The 23,117-nt window shown below is 44.7% G+C and overlaps 2 protein-coding genes across 3 annotated transcripts in view; one reads left to right on the top strand and one right to left on the bottom strand.

Moving 5' to 3' along the window:
* gramd1c (GRAM domain containing 1c) overlaps positions 1-9,602 on the top strand; it is a 58,143-nt gene extending 48,541 nt beyond the window's left edge. For both annotated transcript variants that reach the window (XM_048532334.2, XM_048532333.2), the window contains exons 12-13: positions 3,928-4,030; positions 8,272-9,602. In XM_048532334.2, coding sequence (XP_048388291.2) covers positions 3,928-4,030; positions 8,272-8,346 — 178 coding nt within the window. In that variant the 3' untranslated portion in view covers positions 8,347-9,602. The remainder of the gene's footprint in view (positions 1-3,927; positions 4,031-8,271) is intronic.
* Positions 9,603-14,650: 5,048 nt separating this feature from the next.
* LOC125453155 (putative defense protein 1) lies at positions 14,651-22,802 on the bottom strand. Its single transcript, XM_048532342.1, has 5 exons — positions 22,587-22,802; positions 20,848-20,960; positions 18,475-18,587; positions 17,860-17,918; positions 14,651-15,669 (listed from the first exon to the last, which is right to left on the bottom strand). Exons 1-5 carry the CDS (start codon positions 22,777-22,779, stop codon positions 15,584-15,586), a joined length of 564 nt encoding a protein of 187 aa, XP_048388299.1. The 5' UTR covers positions 22,780-22,802; the 3' UTR covers positions 14,651-15,583.
* Between the last annotated feature and the right edge of the window lie 315 nt (positions 22,803-23,117).

The raw sequence follows: 23,117 nt of genomic DNA, 5'->3' as shown, positions 1-23,117 counted from the left end.
CACTATACCACATTGGCAGATGTGCAGGTTAACCTCTGCTTAATGTGGAATGTCATCTTGGAGCCTGGGATAGGGGTGAGGGAGGATGTGTGGGGGCAAGTTTAGCATTTCCTGCGGTTGCAGGGGAAGGTGCTGGGTGTGGTGGGGTTGGAGGGCAGTGTGGAGCGAACAAGGGAGTTACGGAGAGAGTGGTCTCTCCGGAAAGCAGACAGGGGTGGGGATGGAAAAATGTCTTGGGTGGTGGGGTCGGATTGTAAATGGCGGAAGTGTCGGAGGATTATGCGTTGTATCCGGAGGTTGGTAGGGTGGTGTGTGAGAACGAGGGGGATCCTCTTTGGGCGATTGTGGGGGGGGGCGGGGTGTGAGGGATGTGTTGCGGGAAATACGGGAGACGCGGTCAAGGGCGTTCTTGATCACTGTGGGGGAAAAGTTGCGGTCCTTGAAGAACTTGGACATCTGGGATGTGCGGGAGTGGAATGTCTTATCGTGGGAGCAGATGCAGTGGAGGCGGAGGAATTGGGAATAGGTGATGGAATTTTTGCAGGAGGGTGGGTGGGAGGAGGTGTATTCTAGGTAGCTGTGGGAGTCGGTGGGCTTGAAATGGACATCAGTTACAAGCTGGTTGCCTGAGATGGAGACTGAGAGGTCCAGGAAGGTGAGGGATGTGCTGGAGGTGGCCCAGGTGAACTGAAGGTTGGGGTGGAAGGTGTTGGTGAAGTGGATGAACTGTTCGAGCTCCTCTGGGGAGCAAGAGGCGGCGCCGATACAGTAATCAATGTACCGGAGGAAGAGGTGGGGTTTGGGGCCTGTGTAGGTGCGGAAGAGGGACTGTTCCACGTAACCTACAAAGAGGCAGGCGTAGCTGGGGCCCATGCGGGTGCCCATGGCCACCCCCTTAGTCTGTAGGAAGTGGGAGGAGTCAAAAGAAGTTGTTGAGGGTGAGGACAAGTTCAGCTAGGCGGATGAGGGTGTCGGTGGAGGGGGACTGGTCGGGCCCTGCGGGACAGGAAGAAGCGGAGGGCCTTGAGGCCATCTGCATGCGGAATGCAGGTGTATAGGGACTGGACGTCCATGGTGAAAATGAGGTGTTTGGGGCCAGGGAATTGGAAGTCCTGGAGGAGGCGGAGGGCGTGGGTGGTGAGGGATGTGTATAGAACAGTTTTTCCGCCTCCACGCTTACTTCAACTGGGAACCTAACCCTCCCTCCACTGACCCCTTTTGCCCGCTTCCAACACAAGTCGTCGTCCTCCTCCTGGACACCACCCCCAGGCCTCCTACCTTCCCTCGACCTCTTCCTCTTCATCTCCAACTGCCGTCGAGACATTTAACCGCCTCAACCTCTCCACCCCTCTCACCCACTCCAACCTCTCCCCCGCAGAACGGGCAGCCCTCCGCTCCCTCCGCTCCAACCCCAACCTCACCATCAAACCCGCAGACAAGGGTGGCGCAGTGGTAGTATGGCGCACTGACCTCTACATCGCCGAGGCCAGACGCCAACTCTCCGACACCACCTCCTACCGCTCCCTCGATCATGGCCCCACCCCCGAGCACCAAACCATCATCTCCAACGCCATTCATGACCTCATCACCTCAGGGGACCTCCCACCCACAGCCTCCAACCTCATTGTTGCCCAACCCCGCACGGCCTGTTTCTATCTCCTTCCCAAAACCCACAAACCTGCCTGCCCTGGTCGACCCATTGTCTCAGCCTATTCCTGCCCCGCCGAACTCATCTCCACCTATCTGGACTCCATTTTCTCCCCTTTGGTCCAGGAACTCCCTACCTACGTCCCCACCCACGCCCTCCACCTCCTCCAGGACTTCCAATTCCCTGGCCCCCAACACCACATTTTCAACATGGTTGTCCAGTCCCTATACACCTGTATTCCGCATGCAGATGGCGTCCAGACCCTCCGCTTCTTCCTGTCCCGCAGGCCTGACCAGTCCCCCTTCACCGACACCCTCATCCACCTAGCCGAACTCGTCCTCACTCTCAACAACTTCTCTTTCGATTCCTCCCACTTCCTACAGACAAAGGGGGTGGCCATGGGCCCCAGCTATGCCTGCCCCTTTGTAGGTTACGTGGAACAGTCCCTCTTCCGCACCTACACAGGCCCCAAACCCCAGCTCTTCCTCCATTACGTTGATGACTGCATCGGTGCCGCCCCTTGCTCCCCAGAGGAGCTCGAACAGTTCATCCACTTGACTAACACCTTCCACCCCAACCTTCAGGTCACCTGGGCCATCTCCAGCACATCCCTCACCCTCCTGGACCTCTCAGTCTCCATCTCAGGCAACCAGCTTGTAACTGATGTCCATTTCAAGCCCACCGACTCCCACAGCTACCTAGAATACACCTCCTCCCACCCGACCTCCTGCAAAAATTCCATCCCCTATTCCCAATTCCGCCGCATCTGCTCCCACGATGAGGCATTCCACTCCCGCACATCCCAGATGTCCAAGTTCTTCAAGGCCCGCAACTTCCCCCCCACAGTGGTTGAGAACGCCCTTGACCGCGTCTCCCGCATTTCCCGCAACACCCCGCCCCCGCCTCAACCGCCCAAAGAGGATCCCCCTCGTTCTCACACACCACCCCACCAATCTCTGGATACAACGCATAATCCTCCGACACTTCCGCCATCTACAATCCGACCCCACCACCCAAGACATTTTTCCATCCCCACCCTTGTCTGCCTTCTGGAGAGACCACTCTCTCTCCGTGACTCCCTTGTCCGCTCCACACTCCCCTCCAACCCCACCACACCCAGCACCTTCCCCTGCAACCGCTGGAAGTGCTACACTTGCCCCCACACCTCCTCCCTCACCCCCATCCCAGCCGCCAAGATGACTTTCCACATTAAGCAGAGGTTCACCTGCACATCTGCCAATGTGGTATACTATACCCATTGTACCCGGTGTGGCTTCCTCTAAATTGGGGAAACCAAGCGGAGGCTTGGGGACCGCTTTGCAGAACACCTCCGCTCAGTTCGCAACAAACAACTACACCTCCCAGTCGCAAACCATTTCCACTCCCCTTCCCATTCTTTCGATGACATGTCCATCATGGGCCTCCTGCCACAATGATGCCACCCGAAGGTTGCAGGAACAGCAACTCATATTCCGCTTGGGAACCCTGCAGCCCAATGGTATCAATGTGGACTTCACCAGCTTCAAAACCTCCCCTTCCCCCACTGCATCCCAAAACCAGCCCAGTTCGTCCCCTCCCCCCACTGCACCACACAACCAGCCCAGCCCTTCCCCTCCACCCACTGCATCCCAAAACCAGTCCAACCTGTCTCTGCTTCCCTAACCGGTTCTTCCTCTCACCCATCCCTTCCTCCCACCCCAAGCCGCACCTCCATCTCCTACCTACTAACCTCATCCCACCTCCTTGACCTGTCCGTCTTCCCTGGACTGACCTATCACCTCCCCACCTATACTCTCCTCTCTACCTATCTTCTTTTCTCTCCATCTTCGGTCCGCCTCCCCCTCTCTCCCTATTTATTCCAGAACCCTCACCCCATCCCCCTCTCTGATGAAGGGTCTAGGCCCGAAACGTCAGCTTTTGTGCTCCTGAGATGCTGCTGGGCCTGCTGTGTTCATCCAGCCTCACATTTTATTGTCTTAGGTTCTACAGTCTCTGTTTAACTCCTACCAAAGTCACTTTTTCCTGGTGAATTTTCTTCTGCAGATTAAGTATGCTAGTTTCTTTCTGTAGCAAAAATACCAGACAAAAACTGCCTCACTTGTATATGTTTTACTGATCCGTTTTGAGCTTCAACACAAGCAATAGATATAGCAATAACGAATCCTGACCAGAGGAGAGCCGTCACTGAGTAAGAAAGTTTGCAGGAGCTACTTGCACTATCCTGCAAACATTTTTGTATCTAGCTGGAAACCTATCCTCTTCTTTTTTACCCCTTACAGTCTGGATGAAGAAATAACGACAAAGGGAACAAAACGGCAGGACAATGCTGGACTTCACCATCTGCGTGCTGTGATCAATGATTCTATTTTACTTCTAGAACAGGTATTTTGAGCAGGGCGAAACGGTTTGCTTGGATTTTCGCATTGGGTCGCAGGACGAATTGTCGTCTTAGCGATCCGACCCTGTGTGTCTCGAGAATGCCAGCAGGTCAAGTCGCTCCGTGATCCAAGCCCTCAATGCCTGAGAGTGGGATGGTCAAAAGTCTGCCTCCATTTCAAACCTCTGCCTGGCAACCCCAGCACTTGCCGAAATTCTGACTAATTCTCTCACTCGTTTATTCACTTTAGCCCGCGAGCCATCCGTAACAACAGTTGGAATAGCAAGGACAAGATGGTTGTTCAGTGCTTAGCACTGGTGCTTCACAGCACTGGGGACCCGGGGTTCAATTCCAGCCTCTGGCAACTGTGTGGAGTTTGCCTGTTCTGCCTGTGGTGTACGCGTGGATTCCCTCTGGGTGCTCAGGTTTCCTCCAATTGTCCAAAAATGTGCAGGTTAGGGTGGATTGTGCTAATTTACCTCCAATTGTCCAGGAATGTGCAGGCTAGTTGTGTTAGCTGTGGGAAACGCAGGGTTACAGGGATACGGTAGACGGGTGGGCCTGGGTGGGCTGCTCTTTCGAGGGACTTGATGATCTCAATGGCCTGCTTCTTCCATTCTATATCATCCTAGGAGAAATAGGAATAGGTTAGCCTGCCTTTGTAGGGCTTCTCAGCAATTCCGTAATGTTGTGACTATTGGGGGTTATGGGTCTTAACTCCACTTTTCTTGCTTGTGCCCATCCCCATAACTTTTTTGACTTTCTCCCTGAGAAATCAAAAATCTGTCCAACTCAACCTTGAATATGTGATCCAGCTCCCACTGCTTTTTTTTTTATTTCGAGAAAAGAGTTCCATTGGACCACTGATCAAGGCCAGATCATGATGTCATTTCTCACCTTGAGAACCTTGACCATACAGATTTCCCACCCCCAGGACCACCACCCTGCAACCCACAATGTGTAGATGCTACCTGCCCAACCTCCCAAGCAGCCTGGCCATTTGCTTGCAGTCATTGAGCCAGGGTGATAATGACTATTACAAGAGGGCATAAGTTTAAGATGATTGGAGGAAGTTACAGGGGAGATGTCAGAGGTAGGTTCTTTATCCAGAGTGGTGGGTGCATGGAATGTGCAGCTGGCAGTGGTAGTGGAGTCAGACACATTAGGGACATTTAAGTGACTCTTGGATAGGCATGTGGGTGATAGTAAAATGTAGGGTATGCAGGGTAGTATGATCTTAGAGTAGGATAATAGGATGGCACACATTTGTGGGCTGAAGTGCCTATACTGTGCTGTGCTGTGCTGTACTGTTCTATGTTTGGAAGCTTTTTATGAAAACATTCAACTCAGTAACTAGCAAACTGTAAGCTGTTGTCTGAGATGAGCTTCTCAAGAACGCAGCGTGTAGTGATAACCCCTTAGTCCCTAGCAATAACTATCATTTCAAGGTATGTGATGGCCAAATGTTGAGAATAATAGTCAAGTGGCAGTGAGGAAAGCTTTACCCTTGAAGGCAGATTCAATCTGAGGTATTCCCTTGGCCAGAACAGGGAAGGTTCACTCCGTCAAGATTTTCTTGTGTTCTTACCTATGGTTGACACACTTTTTGGACAATTGGAGATTTGTGTTCAAAGGCCTTTGATTTCCAGCCACCAAATTGAGCCATGCCCAGTATTTGGTGATGCTGAAATGACTCTCATATAGATGTTGGAGCATACACCCTGAGGGCATAACTGGTCTGTGACCTGCCTTGGACACATTCCATTGCACCAAATAAATAAGCTGGAACTGGGTTCAGGTGGCACCTTTGCCAGCTCCTTAGTTTTAAGGGTAGCCCCAGTAGCTTAGATAACAAAGTGTGAACCTGGATGAACAGAGCAGGCCAAGCAATTGTGCTCCTGCGATGCTGCTTGGCCTGCTGTGTTCATCCAGCTTCACACTTTGTTATCTTGGGAACTGCAGATGCTGGAGAATCCATTATCTCTGAGCCCCAGTAGCTTGTAGTCTGTTTGGATTGTGAACTTGAGACTGAGGTCGTAACCGTAAAAGAATTTTAATTTTAAACATTCCCAGCTCTTCTGCCATTCTAAAAAAGTAGCTGATACATAAGGAAAAAGTAATACCAATCCCAATTTAAGTTGTTACTGTATGCCACCTTTCTGCAATTCATGCACGAAGACGCTCAAATGTTTCTGTAGCACATCTCCTGTGAAAATAATAATAAATTTCTTTTTCCTTTCCTGTGAAAGTGTGCAACCTCACATTTTCCCACACTATATTCCATCTGCTAAATTTTCATCTGCTCACTTGAACCTGCCAATATTCTCCTTGTAGACTCTGACTCATTCTCACTTCTTGTCTTCCCATCTATTTTTATGTCATCCACCGACTCAGCCCATAGTACATATACTTCCATCATCCAAATCATTTAATAGCGGTTGTAAATATCTTTTGGCCCCAGCACCATTCCCTGTGGCACTCCTCTCGTTAAAGGTTGCCATCCCAACAATACCCACTTCATCTCAATTTTCCCCTTCTATTTGTCAGCAATTGTCATTTCATGCTGAAGTGCTACCCCACCACCATAGGCTGCCCTTATTAAGTGGGCTTATGTTTACAACCACATCAATCCAAATAGATTGCATCGTTTCTAAATTCACTTGTGGGATGTGGGCATCACTGCCTAGGGTCAGTATTACTTGCCCATCCCAAGTTGCCCTTGAGAAGGTGGTGGTGGTGAGCTGCCTTCTTGAGCCACTGCAGCCCGCCTGCCGTGGGTTGACCCACAATACTCCTGCTTCCCTGTTTTCTATCCCTTCAGAAAGGTCACTTTATAAATTTTGTCGGGTGTGACTCCCACTTCACGCTAGTTCCGCTTGTCTATATTCCATTTCTAAATGCTCTACTAGTATGTCCTTCTTGTAATGGATACTTACTTTCTCTCTCCTCTCACTGTGCACACCCCCCTCCCCCGAGACAGAAATTATTAGCTGAGTGGCCTTTAAGGTTTCTTTTGGTCTCCCTTTTTGAATAAGTATGTTATATTTGGCAGTTTTTCAGAATCTAGGGGTTATTGGAAGATTACTGTCGTTCATTACCAGCGCATTCATTCTCTCTCTCTAGCTTCTTCCTTTTAAAATCCTCAGGTTCAATCCATGGTGGAAGGGAACCTATTATCCTTTATGTCCATTAGCCTGTCTCTAATACTTTTCCTCTAATAGTTTTTGTGCTTATTCCCCTCACCCCAGCCCCTTTTTGATTATTCTGTATTTTTTGATTTGCTATTGGTCCCTCTACTGGGATGACTGATGGAAAGCATTCATTTGACATCTCTGTTTCCTGAATCTGTTTTTCTGAAGGCCTGGTGTTCATCTTGGCGTGTCTCTTCCTTTTTGAGGCATTTTAAAGAATCATATGTTGACATATTACATGCTAGTTTTCACTCATAGTTTTGTTTCTTCTTTCCTCTGATTTTTCTTTTTATTATTTTTCCTGTGTTTAGTAATTAATGAATTTTGTTTTTCCTTTCTCTCAAAACCTTGTGATTGGTTTCCTATTTGATTCTGGTCAGTTAGTGAACTACATTTTAATTATAATGTGAATCAGCCACGTGTTACAAAGGATTTAAAATCTTCTGCAGATAACTGAGGCATTTAAAGTTATCGAGCCACAGAGCGTGGAAACAGACCCTTCGGTCCAACAAGTGCATGCTGACCATAATCCCAAACTAACCTAGTCCCACCTGCCTGCACTTGGCCCATATCTCTCCAAACATTTTCTTATTCATGGATTTGTCTAATGGTCTTTTTAAACATTGTAACTGTACCTGCATCCACTCTGGAATTTCATTCCACTTACCAACCACTGTGTAAGAACAGAAATTGACTCATGTCGGACTAGTTTGGTTTGGAATTATGTTTGGCATGGACAAATTGGTCCAAAGGGTCTGTTGCCATGCTGAGTGACTCTGTCTTTATATCTTTTCTTACCTTTCTAAAAATACGCCCCCTAGTCTTGAAATTCCCCACCCATCCTAGGGAAAAGACACCTGCTGTACACCTTCACAATACCCCTCATGATTTTATAAAGCTCTATAAGATTACCCCTTAGTGAAAAAGCTCCAGCCTATCTGGCCTCCCCTTGTATCTCAACCCTAAAAGAGAGGTAATTCTGTTTATAACAGTACTTGTGTACAAGAAGAACGTTTCATCCTATCAATTCTTTTGTTTTGCTTTCTCACTCGCAGCTGAAAGGTTCACTGGCGACAATCCAGAAGAGTTTTGAACTGAAAAACCAGACAGTGAAAAACCCAATCAGATAGCACTTCTGGAGAATGCGGGTGAAATCTACGCGTGGTTGGGAAATTAAGATGGGAAACGATAAAAATAATACCTTGTATTTATATACTGCCTTTCACATTGAGAGCAACCCATAATAATAAATTATGTTTATGCCTGGGTTTGGGAAATAAAGTTGCAGCCTCTGCCCCAGATCACTGGTATTGACCCTTTTAAATGTATAAGTTGTGATAATCACAGTTTCAGTCTTTGGACATACAGTACTGAACACCAAAAGATAAGTTCAGCAATTTTAATTTGCAACAATGAATTTTCCAGAGCTTTGGAATTTGATTAAATAACAAAATACTGGCATTAAAGCACTGCACTTCACTAATCATTTAATCACTGTATTTTCACCAATTTAAGAACTGTCCAGCTTGTTTCAGCTATGTTTTTTTCATTGATTTTTTTTTTGCTGAACCATTTCCTAAGCAATGTTCCATTTTGATGTGGAATTGATACTCTAGCAGTTGTGCACATGTCTCGAGTTTGTACTTAGAATAAACAGATTTTGTTTTAATGTTTATGAATAGATTTTTAACGCATAGTATCTAATTGCAATGTCTGTTCTAAAACTTGAACTTTTTTTACGAAGAAGGCAAGGTTATGATGTGATCTGAGAAGCACCACTCAGTGTCACTTGTTTCATTGTTTACGTTTTAGAATTTTAGTTTGAAATGTAATATTATTCTGCTTGTGTTTCTAATTAAGCATTGGTTGCTAATGAAGACTTGAAGGCAGAAATTACTTTCGAATGTTTAGTGTATGCAGCTAATAGCTGTGTTTGCTTATGGAGGCACAAGAAACAATGCTTGCTAAGATACAGGCCAGAGAAATATCCTTTAGAAATTTGTGTTTCTCTTGTTGCTACGAACAGTAATTTGGATTCTCTTTTAAGTTGAGGCGGGAACCCGATGTCAGCTGTGTAATGGTGTGGTGAAAGATGACTTGGATGTTCTGATGCATCTCATCTTTCATTAGATAACTGGAGTTCCTGACCTCGGTGATCTGCTGTTGGGATTTGTTTTATTTGAATGAGTTTGGTTGTAATTTATGTAAAATTAATAATCGCCTGGAATCAAAATTCAAGAAAGGGATTTTAGATTATCCATATTACACCAGTAATAACTTGGTATTGGGCAAGCATGGCATGAAAATGTACATCAATTGGCAAACTAAAGACGTTTTAAGGAAAATTTTTTCCACGTTTTTTAAATTGCTACTGTGCAATATCTGTAGGGCATTGTTCTGGAAATAAACTTGATTCATTGTTAATTGCTTGTTTCTGTATCACTGTTTCTTGGGTAGAATCTTCCTTTTAAACAACATTGAAAGGTATAAATAGGAACATGAGTAATCCGCTTGTCTTGTACTCTTACACCTTACATTTATCTCACGTGAGCGTTTTTGACCACTTATTGGAGAAGACTGATGCCTTTTTGTGGGTTTCCATCTTCTTGTGGTGGAAAGGCTCAAATTCCATTAATCCTGGGAGTGATGTAGTCAGGAGTGGCACGGTGGCTCAGTGGTTAGCACTGTAGCCTCACAGCACCAGGGTTCGATTCCAGCCTCGGGTAACTGTCTGTGCGGAGTTTGCACATTCTCCCCGTGTCTGCGTGGGTTTCCTCCCACAGTCCAAAGATGTGCTCTGTAGGTGTATCGGCCATGCTAAATTGCCCGTAGTGTGCGTTATAGGGGGATGGGTCTGGGTGGGATGCTCCAAGGGCCGGTGTGGACTTGTTGGGCTGAAGGGCCTGTTCCCACACTCTAGGGAATCTAATCAAGTAACGACTGTTTCTATTCAGGAATTATTGCTGCCCTAGGCTTCTGGAGAGGAGGGTAGACTGACAAGCTGCACAGAAATGAGGCGAGATTAGATAGGAGATGGAAAATAAGGTAGTCGTTTATTAGTGGGATTCACAATTTGCCATTAAATCTGAAGGGGAAAATCAGAACTTTTGTTTGCAACATTTAAGGTTCAGGTTATTTTTCAATGATGCTATCTTTTCCTAGGTTCCCTGTCATTGCCCCAGTCTGAGGGGCATGGGCAATGCTACCGCACAATTCCAAACACTAGGCACTCTGGATGGAATCATATAGGGGTCTGAACAATGTGGGCTATGGTGAGAAATCCTGCAAGAGATCAGGTGAGGGTTATCTTGCAACTAGTAGCAACTCACTGCAACAGCCAGATGTCAAGTGGAGACATATGCTAGGCTGCAGCTTTCCAATGACCTTAGTAACATCCTGTCTCACTAACATGCAGCTTCCTATTCTCACCAATCCTCTCCAAGCAAGCCAGACACCTGAGAATGCTCTGTGGCATTTCGAGCATGTTCCTGATGACTTTAGCTGGCTACTTGCACCAGACCTCCATAGAGTCATAGAGCTATACAGCACAGAAACGTATCCTACGGCCCACCTTGCTTCTGCTGACTGGATCGCTTTAAATTAATCCAGTCCCATTTGCCAGCATTTGGCCTATATTCATCTTAAACCCTTTCTATTCATGTACCCATCCAGCTGCCTTTTAAATGCTGTAACTGTACCAGCTCACACCGCTTCCTCAGGCAGCTTGTTCCATACACGCACCACCCTCTGTGTGAAAAGGTTGCCCCTTCGGTCCCTTTTTAAGTCTCTTCCCCTCACCTTAAACCCTCTAGGTTTGGACTCCAGCCTAGGAAAAAGACCTTGGCTATTCTCACTGTCCATGCTCCTCATGGCTTTATAAGGTCACCCCTCAGCCTCAGACGCTTCAGAGGGAAAATAGCTCTAGTCTATTCAGGCTCTCCCTACTGCTCATTGCCTCCAATCCTGTCAATGTAACATCCTTGTAAATCTTTTCTGCGTTTATGTTGGACATTGGGCACATACACCTCAGGACACACCATGGGTACTGGCCACTTGCACTTCACGTCCGCAGATGTTGGCGTCTGATGTAGCAGCCTCTAAGTGCCCTTGTGGCACAGCTCTGAGCCGCTGACACTGTTGTCCTTCAGGCCTGTAGTGTGGAAGTATGCTGTCACTATAATGTGCAGCATGGACACTTTTCACTTGCGGGGTGGTGGTGAGCACACAGCTCATGGACTGCTGCCATGCGTGTACTAGCTCATAGCAATCTTGCTTTACACTATTTTTGAACTTGTCCCCCTCAGCTAGAGATTCCAGTTTCTCCATGCTACTGCCTTGCTGTGCCATTTATCACATACACCGAGCCGTGAAGCCCATCATCGTTGTTCTAGTTCTGAGCCGTAGCTAGGGTCGAGCGCCTCTATGCGCGGGGGGGGGGGGGGGGGGGGGGGTCCCAAACACAATAATTCAGGGGGTAGTCTGCAATTCCAGTCCAGGGTCTTGGGTATGGTCAGTCAGCCACTCAGGGTAGTTGGAGTCAGGATGTGAACAGCAGCCAATCACATCTTGACTCTCTCTCTCTGTGCTGTTGGAAGCTGTTTTCCTCCTGGAACATGTGTCCGGCAGGTATTCAGGGAGATGCAAGTGGATGGCACGGCTGTTACTGTTGGTGCAGGTGGGGAGGTATCCTGGATGAGTGAGTGGGCTGTGCAAAGGGCATATAGGGTTACTGGTGTCAGGGGCTGGTTTAGGTGACGGTGAGTGAGGGAAGATGGTGCAGGCAGTTGTGAGAGCAATGAGAGCTTGAGCCTTGCTGGGATGTGGGTACAGTGGCCGAGAGAGTGAGCCTGAGGTATCAGAGAGATGGTGGTACTTACATTGGCAGAGTAGAGATCGTTGACCTCCTCACTACATTGCTTCACATTCCTGCAGACAGCGGAGACTGCTGTAATCTGGGTGTCGAGCTCAGATTAGGCTGGCATACCATGTCATTATGGCCTCTGCTGCTGTACTAGGGAGGATAACATGCTGCCTCTGCTGCAGCCCATGCACCTTGCAGGACCTGCCTGCAAAGTGAAATGAATATTTTCCCTCGTTGACCATGTCCAGGACAAATGTCCAGAAACTATGCAGGCTGCTTTGACCTTGTCTGTGTGCACCAAAGCCTTTTTGAAGGTGATGCCAGCCCCAGGAATTCGGGTAAATTCTGGGATATCCCAGCAGTGGTGAACTGTTCTAGGAGTGGCATGTGGTAAGGTTGGGGCTAGAATTTGTCCAGGGGATGTCAATAGGAGTGAGATGGATTGTTACTGAGGTGGCTTTGGTAAAATATAGTGATTTTGCTAAGGCTTTAGTGAGAAACCCTCTTTAAGGAAAAAAAAGTTGGCAAAACCCGACAACCAAAAGATTGTAAGGTTCAGTCCATTGGCAATTTGTGGTTAATTTATGAAAGCTAACATGGAATAGTCAAGGTGAATTCATACTTGTCTAACTTGCTTAAGTTCTTTTGAGGTAAGGAAGAGCAAGAGGCCAATGCTTGATAATGTTTACCTTATCAAATACCTTTTTGGAAGTCAAAGTGCTGCAAAATGTCCTCGAGGGTACACTGATTCAGCCTCAGCTGGAAGATTGCATCTAGTATTAGGTGCCACATGGTAGAATAGATGTGATGGCACAGAAAGAGTGCAGAAAAAAATTCACAAGATTGGGCCCAGGGATGATGAACTTGAGTTACACAGATACATTAAGAAAAGCTGATTCTGTATTCCTTGGGAAGTTTTGATTGAGGATATTACAGACAGATTCAAAATCCTGATGAATTAGGAGACAGTAGACAGCGAAACACTTATCCTGGAAAGTACAACAAGCAGAAAAACAGATTTATTCACAAACAAAAACAGAAATTGCTGGAAAAGGGTCATTGGACCCGAAATGTTAACTCTTATTTCTCTTCACAGATGATGCTAGAGCTGCTGAGATTTTCCAGCAACTTCTGTTCTTGTTTCTGATTTACGGCATCCGCAGTTCTTTCAGTTTTTATAACAGGTTTATTCAAACTGACAAAAGAAACAATGACAGCATGAGGAAAAACACTTTCACCTAGCAAATTGTTAGGATCAGGATCACAGCCTGAGATTTTGGTATAAGTAGATTCAGGAGAAACTGGATTATTATCTTAAGAAGATGAAGGATTACAGGGATAAAAACGAATGTGGTTTTAGTTGAATTCCCCTCTCAGAGTTGGTATTTGCACAATGAGTTGAATGGCTTCCTTCAGTGCTATAAGACCATAAGACATAGGAGTGGAAGTAAGGCCATTTCGCCCATTGAGTCCACTCTGCCATTTAAATCATGGCTGCTAGGCATTTCAACTCCACTTCCCTGCACTCTCCCCGTAGCCCTTGATTCCTTGTGAGGTCAAGAAGTTATCAATCTCTGCCTTGAAGTAATCTAACATCCCGGCCTCCACTGCACTCCGTGGCAATGAATTCCACAAGCCCACCGCTCTCTGGCTGAAGAAATGTCTCATTTCTGTTTTAAATTTATCCCCTCTAATTCTAAGGCTGTGCCCATTGGTCCTAGTCTCCCCGCCTAACGGAAACAACTTCCTAGCATCCACCCTTTCTAAACCATACTTTATCTTGTAAATTTCTATTAGATCTCCCCTCAACCTTCTAAACTCTAATGAATACAATCCCAGGATCCTTAGCTGTTCATCTTACTGTTCCAGGGATCATCCGTGTGATTCTCCAGAGACTGGACATGCTCCAGGGCTAGTATGTCCTTCCTGAGGTGTGGGGCCCAAAATTGGACACAGTATTCTAAATGGGGCCTAACTAGAGCTTTATAAAGTCTCAGAAGCACATCATTGCTTTTATATTCTTGAGATAAATGACAACATTACATTCGCTTTCTTAATCACAGACTCTTCCTGCAAGTTAACTTTTAGAGAATCCTGGACCAATGCTACCAGCTCCCTTTGCGCTTCGGCTTTACAAATTTTCTCTGTTTAGAAAATAAACTATTATTTGTTTGTTAGCACAGATGATGCTTCAACGTGCTTAACTTCAGTGAGTGAAACCTATAGCACTTTCTTGAAAACAAGAAGTGTGGACATCACAGTGGGTCAGATAGCATTTATGGAGAGAGAGCAAGCTATCATTTTGTTGACTCTTCATCTGCAGTAATTTGTTCCTGTAGCACCCTATATTACAGATGCTGGTTTATTTGTACAGTAATTGTAGCATTGTATAATGTGCTGATAAGAGATTTTGCAAAAACTACAAACACTTTCTACATCCACAGAGCTCTCCTTAAAGACAGTCAAAAGTATATTGTTTGCTCATGACATAACAAACTTGGATTTAATCGATATATTGCTTCCATTGTGTTCGGACATTTTCTTGAAAACTTTTTAAGAAGTGCAAGTAAAACTTTTTTAATAAAACCTTTATTCCAAAGTAGTAGCAATGACTATAATGTACAATATTCAATTCCAAAGAAGGTCAAGTATGGTCAAATATTCAATGTAGTAACTGTAAAAGATTCTAATTTTCTTAGTTGATATCCACATGTTTCTATCCACTAATCGTTTCATTATGTATGGTCTTATTGCTTTAGATTGTTCCCATTCTTTTCTCTCCACCTTCCCCAACACTCTGATTTAAACCCTTGAAAACCGCAAAAGTGTAAAGTTGTACATTTTTATCCCAATTTGCAGTTTCCAGTGAACACACTAACTTAACTCCAATTAAAATACTGGATTGGACCTTCTGATCAATGCTGGTGTTTCAAATCGGAGCAAATCTGAGAGCTGATTTCAACAGTTGCTATAAATTCTGTAATTCGAGAGTTGTAAAAAAAAGTTCAAGCAAGTATGTTGAAGACAATATTTTCTTCTTGGCATAAAGGCAATCATATTCAATTAAAAAAGGTCCCTAATTTATTTTCTTAAAAATTGCACAATTAACAGTAAAGGACGTATGTAAACAAATCCTTAAACATTTCATTGAAACCGGAGTGATAAGTTTAATTTTGTTTGCTAGTTTCTTGCAGTAGAACATTCTCCTGTGCATTTCATTAAAACAGAGTCAAAATACGGCAGAATACCTTTTTTAAAAAATAACTTCATCTGCTTGCAAATTACTAAGACCTCATCAAAGTACTATACTGCATCCATAAATCCACAAGTCAGTGAGCTGATAAACTCTGTGCCATCAACTCTCAGGAGAAATGGGTTCAAACATTGATGCCTGAGAACTGGTTTGATTAATTGGTCTTCAGTATGCAATTGTTTGCAGAATGCAATCCAATTTTAAACAACAACAATAAAAACCCAAATGAAATTTACAAACTATGAGGCGCTGCTTAGAGCACAGCCAGCCCTGAAATCATGAGCACAGCAAGCACAAAATATCCATGTAGGGTTTTCACAGAACCAGAACAAGTTAAATCTGTAAAATAAAGACAAGACCATTAATTTATTTTTTTAAAAATCATGATAGCAACTTTTGTTTCTCTGTTAATGAGGCAGTTCCTCATTTTTCATATTACAAAGAACAAATGTTAAAATTAGAACAGCTTGCATCATAGTGGTTGAGGACAATAGACAATAGGTGCTGGAGTAGGCCATTCGGCCCTTCAAGCCAGCACCACCATTCATTATGATCATGGCTGATCATCCACAATCAATATCCTGTTCCTGTCGTATCCCCATAATCCTTGATTCCTCTATCTTTAAGATCTCTATCTATCTCTTTCTTAAACGTATCCAGAGAGTTGGCCTCCACTGCCTTCTGGGGCAGAGCATTCCATATATCCACCACTCTCTGGGTGAAGAAGTTTGTCCTCAACTCTGTTCGAAATGGCCTACCCCTTATTTTTAAACTGTGTCCTCTGGTTCTGGACTCACCCATCAGCGGAAACATGCTTCCTGCCTCCAGAGTGTCCAATCCCTTAATAATCTTATACGCCTGAATCAGATCCCCTCTCATCCTTCAAAACTCAAGTGTATGCAAGCCCAGTCGCTCCAATCTTTCAACATATGATAGTCCCGCCATTCTGGGAATTGACCTCGTGAACCTCATGATCTTTGGCATTTACTGTAAAACATTTAGTTCCCTTCACTGACACACAACGTTTATGTTTATTTTCTGTAATATGCAATTCAGTAACTTGCACAGGCTCCTTCCGACAGCATCTTCCACCTTAGAAGGAGGAGGGCAGTACATATCAAGGACCACTAGCACCTGCAAGTTCCCTCCAAGCCACACATCATCCTAACTTGGAAAAGCAACACCGTTCCTTCATTGTCACTGGATCAACATCAGGCCTTCCTAACAGCACTGAACATACAGCAGACATCTTATTAACTGGCACCTGTGGGACCAGAGATGTGTGCTTGATCAAGAGGTCCAAAATTTTTGTAAAAACACACATACACACACACACACACACACGGTAATGCAGCAGCTATACACATCACTGTTATCGGTTACCTACATCATAAATCACAAATAATGGTGCAACGTTGCCTTAAATAAGCACTGGCAATATTGACAGACAGCCTTCTCACTCACACCCTTAACTGACTACTCTGAAATTGTAATAATACAGTAAACTTGCTGTATTTGAGCTATGTCATTGGTGCTAGTTTGTCGAGAGTACCAGTTCATCAGGTGTCAGTTAACAGAAAGTTTGCTCTACCTACACAATATAGACTGGAGAACCGCTTTCCACTACCATAACAGCAATTAGAGATGAGCAATAAATGCTGACCTAGCCAGCAATGCCCATGTTTCCTGAACAAATGAATAAAAACACAACTTGAGAGAGGAGATGAGGTATCTGTTTAATGTCTTTTCCAGGACGAAGCACCTGCAATGCATCAATGCCACAGTGCTGCAATAGGGCTCAGCACGTGTTCAAGTATTTGGAATTTATGAACTATGAGCTCAAGATGAGAGTGTTACCTACCAATGTGAAGACCACAGCAAGAAAATTTAGGCAATCTCAGTTTATGCATAAGAAAAAAAATCACCAAGCTTTATTGACTACGAGTGCATGATTAGGGGTTCTGCTGACAACTCTGAAGTTCTGTTCATACAGAATAACCATACTCTTGAGTAATTCAAGATTTATCCAAACATATTTTTCTATGGCAAGGATTTGGAAAATCATTACATCTGGATTATATTATTTTACATGCAGTTGTGGGTTCGCAGATTTAAAAGTCTTGTCGCTCTAAAGAAAAATACAAAACGGAATACTGCAAGCAACGATTAAAGGGAAGGACTATTGAAAATCTGAAGCAGAACAATAAAGTGGGAGATTCAGGTGCTTGGTCAAGTGAGATTGTAGCTGGCAGATGAAGTGAATTTTCAACCCCTCCCCAAAAAAAGGGTTGTGACTGGATCAAGCATGGTTCCATATTCTTAAATATTCTTGCAAATGGATGGTCCAGTGCAGTTGGAGAAAGACAAGCCAGGCAGTTATTTAATTTATCTTTTAATGTCCTTTCCCACCCAGTAGATTATAGTTCATTGGGTAAGATGGTTTAATTGTTACAGTACAAGCACCCTCAGCTGACAGATTTGATAGCGCTCAGTTCTGCCAAAAGATCTGAACTGCTAAAGTTTACTTACAGACATTTCCAGAGGTCAGTTTTAGCCAATACTCTTGTTTGCTACTGGCAACAGTTGCTCTGTAATAGAAAGCAATCATTGGCTTAAATATTAAACAAAAGAACTGGAACTGCAAGAAAAGACCACCAGAACACCAAAGTTGGCCCCAAGTTCATCAAGGAGACAGCAAGTGAGAGTCAATCGGCCTGACCCCCAGGTAACTGAAATCAGTCTAAGGGATCACACTGACCAAGTGGTTCTATATATCTACATATCTCCGATCTCCGCCATCTCAGAGAAGTGCTTAACATCTGCTTAGGGCAATGCAAGAGTCATCATGCAGTATAACAGCTGGCAAGGAAATCCACAGCCTCAGTATTCACTGGACATTGAAGATCCAATCAACACTGACTGTATCAAATACATCTTTCCAGTGGTTTACATGATAAACTCTGATGGACAGATTACATCCCTCCTGAAATTTTATTCAGCTTATTAGCTCTTGCCAAACATCAAAATACAGAATTACATCCAATCAAACTGATCCCAACTTCAAACTGCTCCCCAAGATGGCTTGACCACCTCACATTGGGTTGGAATTTGATATTTCAGGCTTAACCAGTAGCACAAACTTACAGAAATACAACTGCATTGTTCTTTGAACACGGTCCCATCCAGGTGTAAGTAGTCATGTTGTTTTTTGGATTAACGTTTGAATGAGTAATTGCGCTGTTTGCCTTGCTGAAACACTGTGATAAATATAAGACAATGCATTAATGCAAGGGATTACAACTGGCTACAGCTTGCTTCCAGTCAGCCCTGTTACACTACTCCTCCTCACCCTTGAATTGAAAAATATTTGTTCTGAAACTTGGAAATGTAAATCTCAAAAGGGAGACAGGATTGAAAATGAAAGCAAGAAACAAATCAAAGAAAGAAAAAAGGTAAAAATACATCTTTAAAATCTCTCAACTAAAGAAATTAGGTAGCAAATGTTTCTCTTTCTTGGTCTAAAGGCTGATTGACATCAATATCAAACATCTCATTGTTAAAACGGGGTTAATCAGTAAAATGAGAGAACAAGAACTGCAGATGCTGGAGTCAGAGATAACACAGGGTGGAGCTGTAGGAACACAGCAGGGTCATGCGCATCTGACAAGCAGGGAAGTTGATGTTTCGGGTCTGGACCCTTCTTCCGAAAACAAAATTAATAAAACATGGGTTATTAGTTACAGTGTATTTTCTGCTTTAGGTTTAGCAGACTTTTGTCCCTATCCCTGAACCAGGAGGCCTGGTGTTTGAGAGAGATAATAGGAACTGCAGATGCCGGAGATTCCGAGATAACAAGGTGTGGAGCTGGATGAACACGGCAGGCCAAGCAGCATCTTAGGAGCAGGAAAGCTGACGTTTCGGGCCCAGACTCTTTCTCATGAAGGGTCTAGGCCCGAAACGTCAGCTTTGTGCTCCTAAGATGCTGCTTGGCCTGCTGTGTTTATCCAGTTCCACACCTTGTTATCTTAGCATGGGGTTTGAGTCCAGATGTGCATAATAGCACCTCCAAACAAGTTGGATAGAGAATATTTTCTGTTGTGAGTTTAAAGGGCAAATTTCTCACTGCCATGAAATTCAGAGATTGTAGGATGAGTTTGAGGCTGACTCTGGAGCTCCAGCTCCAGATATCCATGTCCAACATACTTGTGTATCGTGATACCAACAATCCTGTCCTCACTCAAAAATTCCTCCTTATATTCATTATAGCCCGCGACACCTTCCTGCTGTATAAAAATGACCCTACCCTAATCTGGTGAGAGGTATAAAGCTAAGTGGTATGGGAGTACTTACGTCATCAGAAATTATAAGAATAAGCTGGAGAGGTTTCAGAAAAGATTAGCGGGATGTTGCCAGGTATGGAAGGCTTGAGTTATAAAGAAAAGGTGGATAGACTGGGACTTCTTCACTGGAGTGTAGGTTGAGAGGCGACCTGATAGAAGTTTATAAAATATTGAGGGGTATAGATAATGACAGTTGTCTTTTTCCCAGGGTGTGGGATTTCAAGAGTAGGGGCATATTTTTAAGGTGAGAGGAGAGATCTTTAAAAAGACATGGGGGCATTTTTGTTTTTTTTTTACACAGAGGGTGGTTTGTGTGTGGAATGAACTTCCAGAGGAAGTGGTGGCTGTCGGTACAGTTACAATGTTTAAAAGACATTTGGATAAGTACATGAGTAGGCAAGGTTTGGAGGGATATGGGCCAACAGCAGGCACGTGGGACTAGTTGAGTTTGGGACTATGTTTGGCATGGACTGGTTGGACCAAAGGGTCTGTTCCTGTGCTATATGACTATGACTCTAATAATAGGATTTCGGATAATCTGCCATTTAACCAGATTATGGCTGACCTATTATGGTCTCAACTCCATTTTTTTCTGCCTCCTCTTTTAATGATCAACAACTTTTGAACTCTCCCTTGAATGAATTCAGTAACCCACTGCTTTGGTGAATAGAGAATTCCACAGGCTAATGGCCCTCAAAAGGAAAATAATCTTATCCCCATCCTAAAAAGACCTCTTATTGTTAAACTCTCTCGTTTAGCTTCAGTCTCCCCTTGAAGAGGGAAAATCCTCCCAGCATTTGCCCCATTACGTTCCCTCAGGATCTTGAAATGTTTTAATCGGGTTACCTTATAATCTTCTGAAGTCTAATGGGCAATCAATCTTTTTAAATTTCATAAGATAAGCCTCTTCATCCCAGTAGCAAGTTGGATGAACCTTCTCTCAAATCCCTGTGATGAAGTTATATCCTTTTACAAAGGTGGCACGCCTATCAGACTGTTAAACACATCTGTCGTGTGCTTCAACATTACTCTCGCAGAAATTATACGAAAGCACTGATGTGGCAAATAATCCATAGCAAAAGCAAAAAAAAATGCTTTTTGATTATCTTTAAGACACTCTGACCACAACTGACTTATACTTGCAGCTTTGATACAAGTGAAGCCAAATTGCTCGTACCGGTATTGTTTTCGTGTCATTTGGTGGTGTAGACCATGTTCCAACTGCAACCGTGTCGCCGGAATACCGTGCTTCCAGTAGGATCCCTTTGTAGGGTGGGCCCATTATTTTCACTGAAAAAGAATTTTTTTTGTTTTAAAAAAATAGTATGTACTTTACAACTTATTGCCAGCAGCCCATCAGATTTGTATGGGATTTGTTGGCTTGCTAGAAACTCATCCTCCAAGTTGACCAAAATGTAGCAAAATACACATCAGGTGAAAAGATAAAATGGAGGAAGCAAACTTAACCCTTGACTAAAAGCTGAAAGAACTGCAGATGCTGTGAATCAGAAACAAAAACAAAGTTGCTGGAAGAGCTCAGCAGGTCTGGCAGCATCTGTGAAGGAGAAAACAGAGTTAATGTTTCGGGTCCGGTGACCCTTCCTCAGAACTGTTCTGCTGAGCTTTTCCAGCAATTTTGTTTTTGTTCCTGACGTGTTCCTCAATTTACTGACTTCTCTGCCCTGCGCTGTCCTTTTATCATAAAGACTTCTGACGCTGTTTGTTCTTTGTAGGTCAGAAATAACTTCTATTCAAAAATTATCTCACCATATTCGGTGAATTGCAATGGCACAGCTTCGAAAAACCGCAAACTAACCACCCAGAACATTACCCAAAAATGCCACTTCCCAACCAGAACTTCGGCTTGACAGAGCAGACAAAAGATCGAAGTTAAACACAACAGAAATTGCTGGAGAAACTCAGCAGGTCTGGCTGCATCGGTGGAGAAAAAGCAGAGTTCATGCTTCGGCTACAGCACCCCTCGCTCAGAACTAATAGGATCGCTCCAATTTCTAACATCCACACTACTTAGGGTTTTATTTTCTTTAGATATTAAACTAAAAGGGAGAAAGATGGTACGCTACATGGCTGGACTCAACAGTATTCGAATCTCAGGCTAGCAGGTCCCACCTCTGAATGGGCTAAACCGCTCTAAGCAGCTGTAAAACAGTTTGGTGCGCAAAGAGCTGGAAGCATTTAACTGTGTGTTGGCTGATTCCTTCTTCTGGGCACTCTCCTCATGGTGTTGTAAGAATTGGGCACTCACAACACTGCTCCTCACTGAAAACCAGTCCTCAGGCTGGACCTTTACTGCTGCAGTAACAGCTATCTGCTGTTTGCTTCAGGCAGTGTTCCCTACCTAAGGGGCACTCACGGACAGTCTCCTGTCAGGGTCCAATCCTGACTAGGACCCGGCTGTAAGCACCGACTAAACAGGGCTGCAGGGTTTTTAGCTTCATAAGTGGGGACCCACCTTTTCTCCCTCTCCCTCTCCCTCTCCAGAATGTAACTTTTTACAACTGGTTATTTCTGCACCTGCTCTGAGGTCACAGGGTTAAGCTCCTTTCAGCTTTGGTTAGCTTTCTGCAGACTCCAGCCCTGTGCTGATCCCTGTTCCTCCCCAAGGCCCATTCCCCAATTATAGAGGTGGGGGGGGGGTGGAAGAGTGGGCATTGGACTGCATCTTATGGCCAAATCCCAGTCTTTTCTGATATTGGGGTTTTTCTATTCAGAAAAAATAACACCAGAAGTTAGTGATAGAAGTAAAAGTCAGAAAAAAAAGGTCTAAGGTGATAATGCTAACCCAGACAGTGATTCCAACCCCTCCATTCACTAAACAGTTAGTGTAAGTAGTGAGACGCAGACACTTCCAGCTCCCCCCGACCAAACACACACACAGAGAGCTCCTGCACCTACCTTCCACTGTGTTGTTGTAACTTTTAGCAATAACGGAGTAGGGGGATGGTCCTTCCTGGGGGCTCGTATTTATGTGGCGGGGGGCCATGCTCTGGCAGCTGCCCAGAGGAGCTCCACCTGGTAAGGGCGAGGCGGCCGGCCAGAAAGCAGCGAGGAGACTGAGGATGACGAGGAACAACTGCAGCTTCTGCATCTCTCTCTGTATGTGTGCTGTGAAGTAACCGCGCTACTAGCGCTTCAGCTCTATCTTATAGAGCTCAGTGAGGGCGGGGCATCTCACCCCGCCCTCAGCAACATCCCGTTGCACACTGCAGCCCGAACTGTAACACCTCCAATACAACTGAATCACCTCCAATACAATCCGAATGCAACTACATCACCTCCAATACACCCCAAATACAACTGCATCACCTCCAATACAACCCCAAGACAAATACATCACCTCCAATACAACGCCAATACAACTCCACCACCTCCAATACAGTCCCAATGCAACTACACCACCTCCAATACAGCCCCAATACAACTACA

This window comes from Stegostoma tigrinum, chromosome 6, assembly GCF_030684315.1.
Source record: "Stegostoma tigrinum isolate sSteTig4 chromosome 6, sSteTig4.hap1, whole genome shotgun sequence".
Lineage (NCBI taxonomy): Eukaryota > Metazoa > Chordata > Chondrichthyes > Orectolobiformes > Stegostomatidae > Stegostoma > Stegostoma tigrinum.
Note: the sequence above shows the minus strand (reverse complement) of the source record. Positions and strands in the feature narration are given on the sequence as shown.

What these genes read in the sequence shown, in the direction of transcription:
- LOC125453155 (XM_048532342.1), bottom strand. Translation starts at nt 22,779, where the DNA reads ATGCAGAAGCTGCAGTTGTTCCTCGTCATCCTCAGTCTCCTCGCTGCT. An exon ending in TTACAACAACACAGTGGAAG is followed by an intron (nt 20,961 to 22,586) that starts GTAGGTGCAGGA and finishes ATTCTTTTTCAG; the next exon opens with TGAAAATAATGGGCCCACCC. An exon ending in ACTGACCTCTGGAAATGTCT is followed by an intron (nt 15,670 to 17,859) that starts GTAAGTAAACTT and finishes TTTATTTTACAG; the next exon opens with ATTTAACTTGTTCTGGTTCT.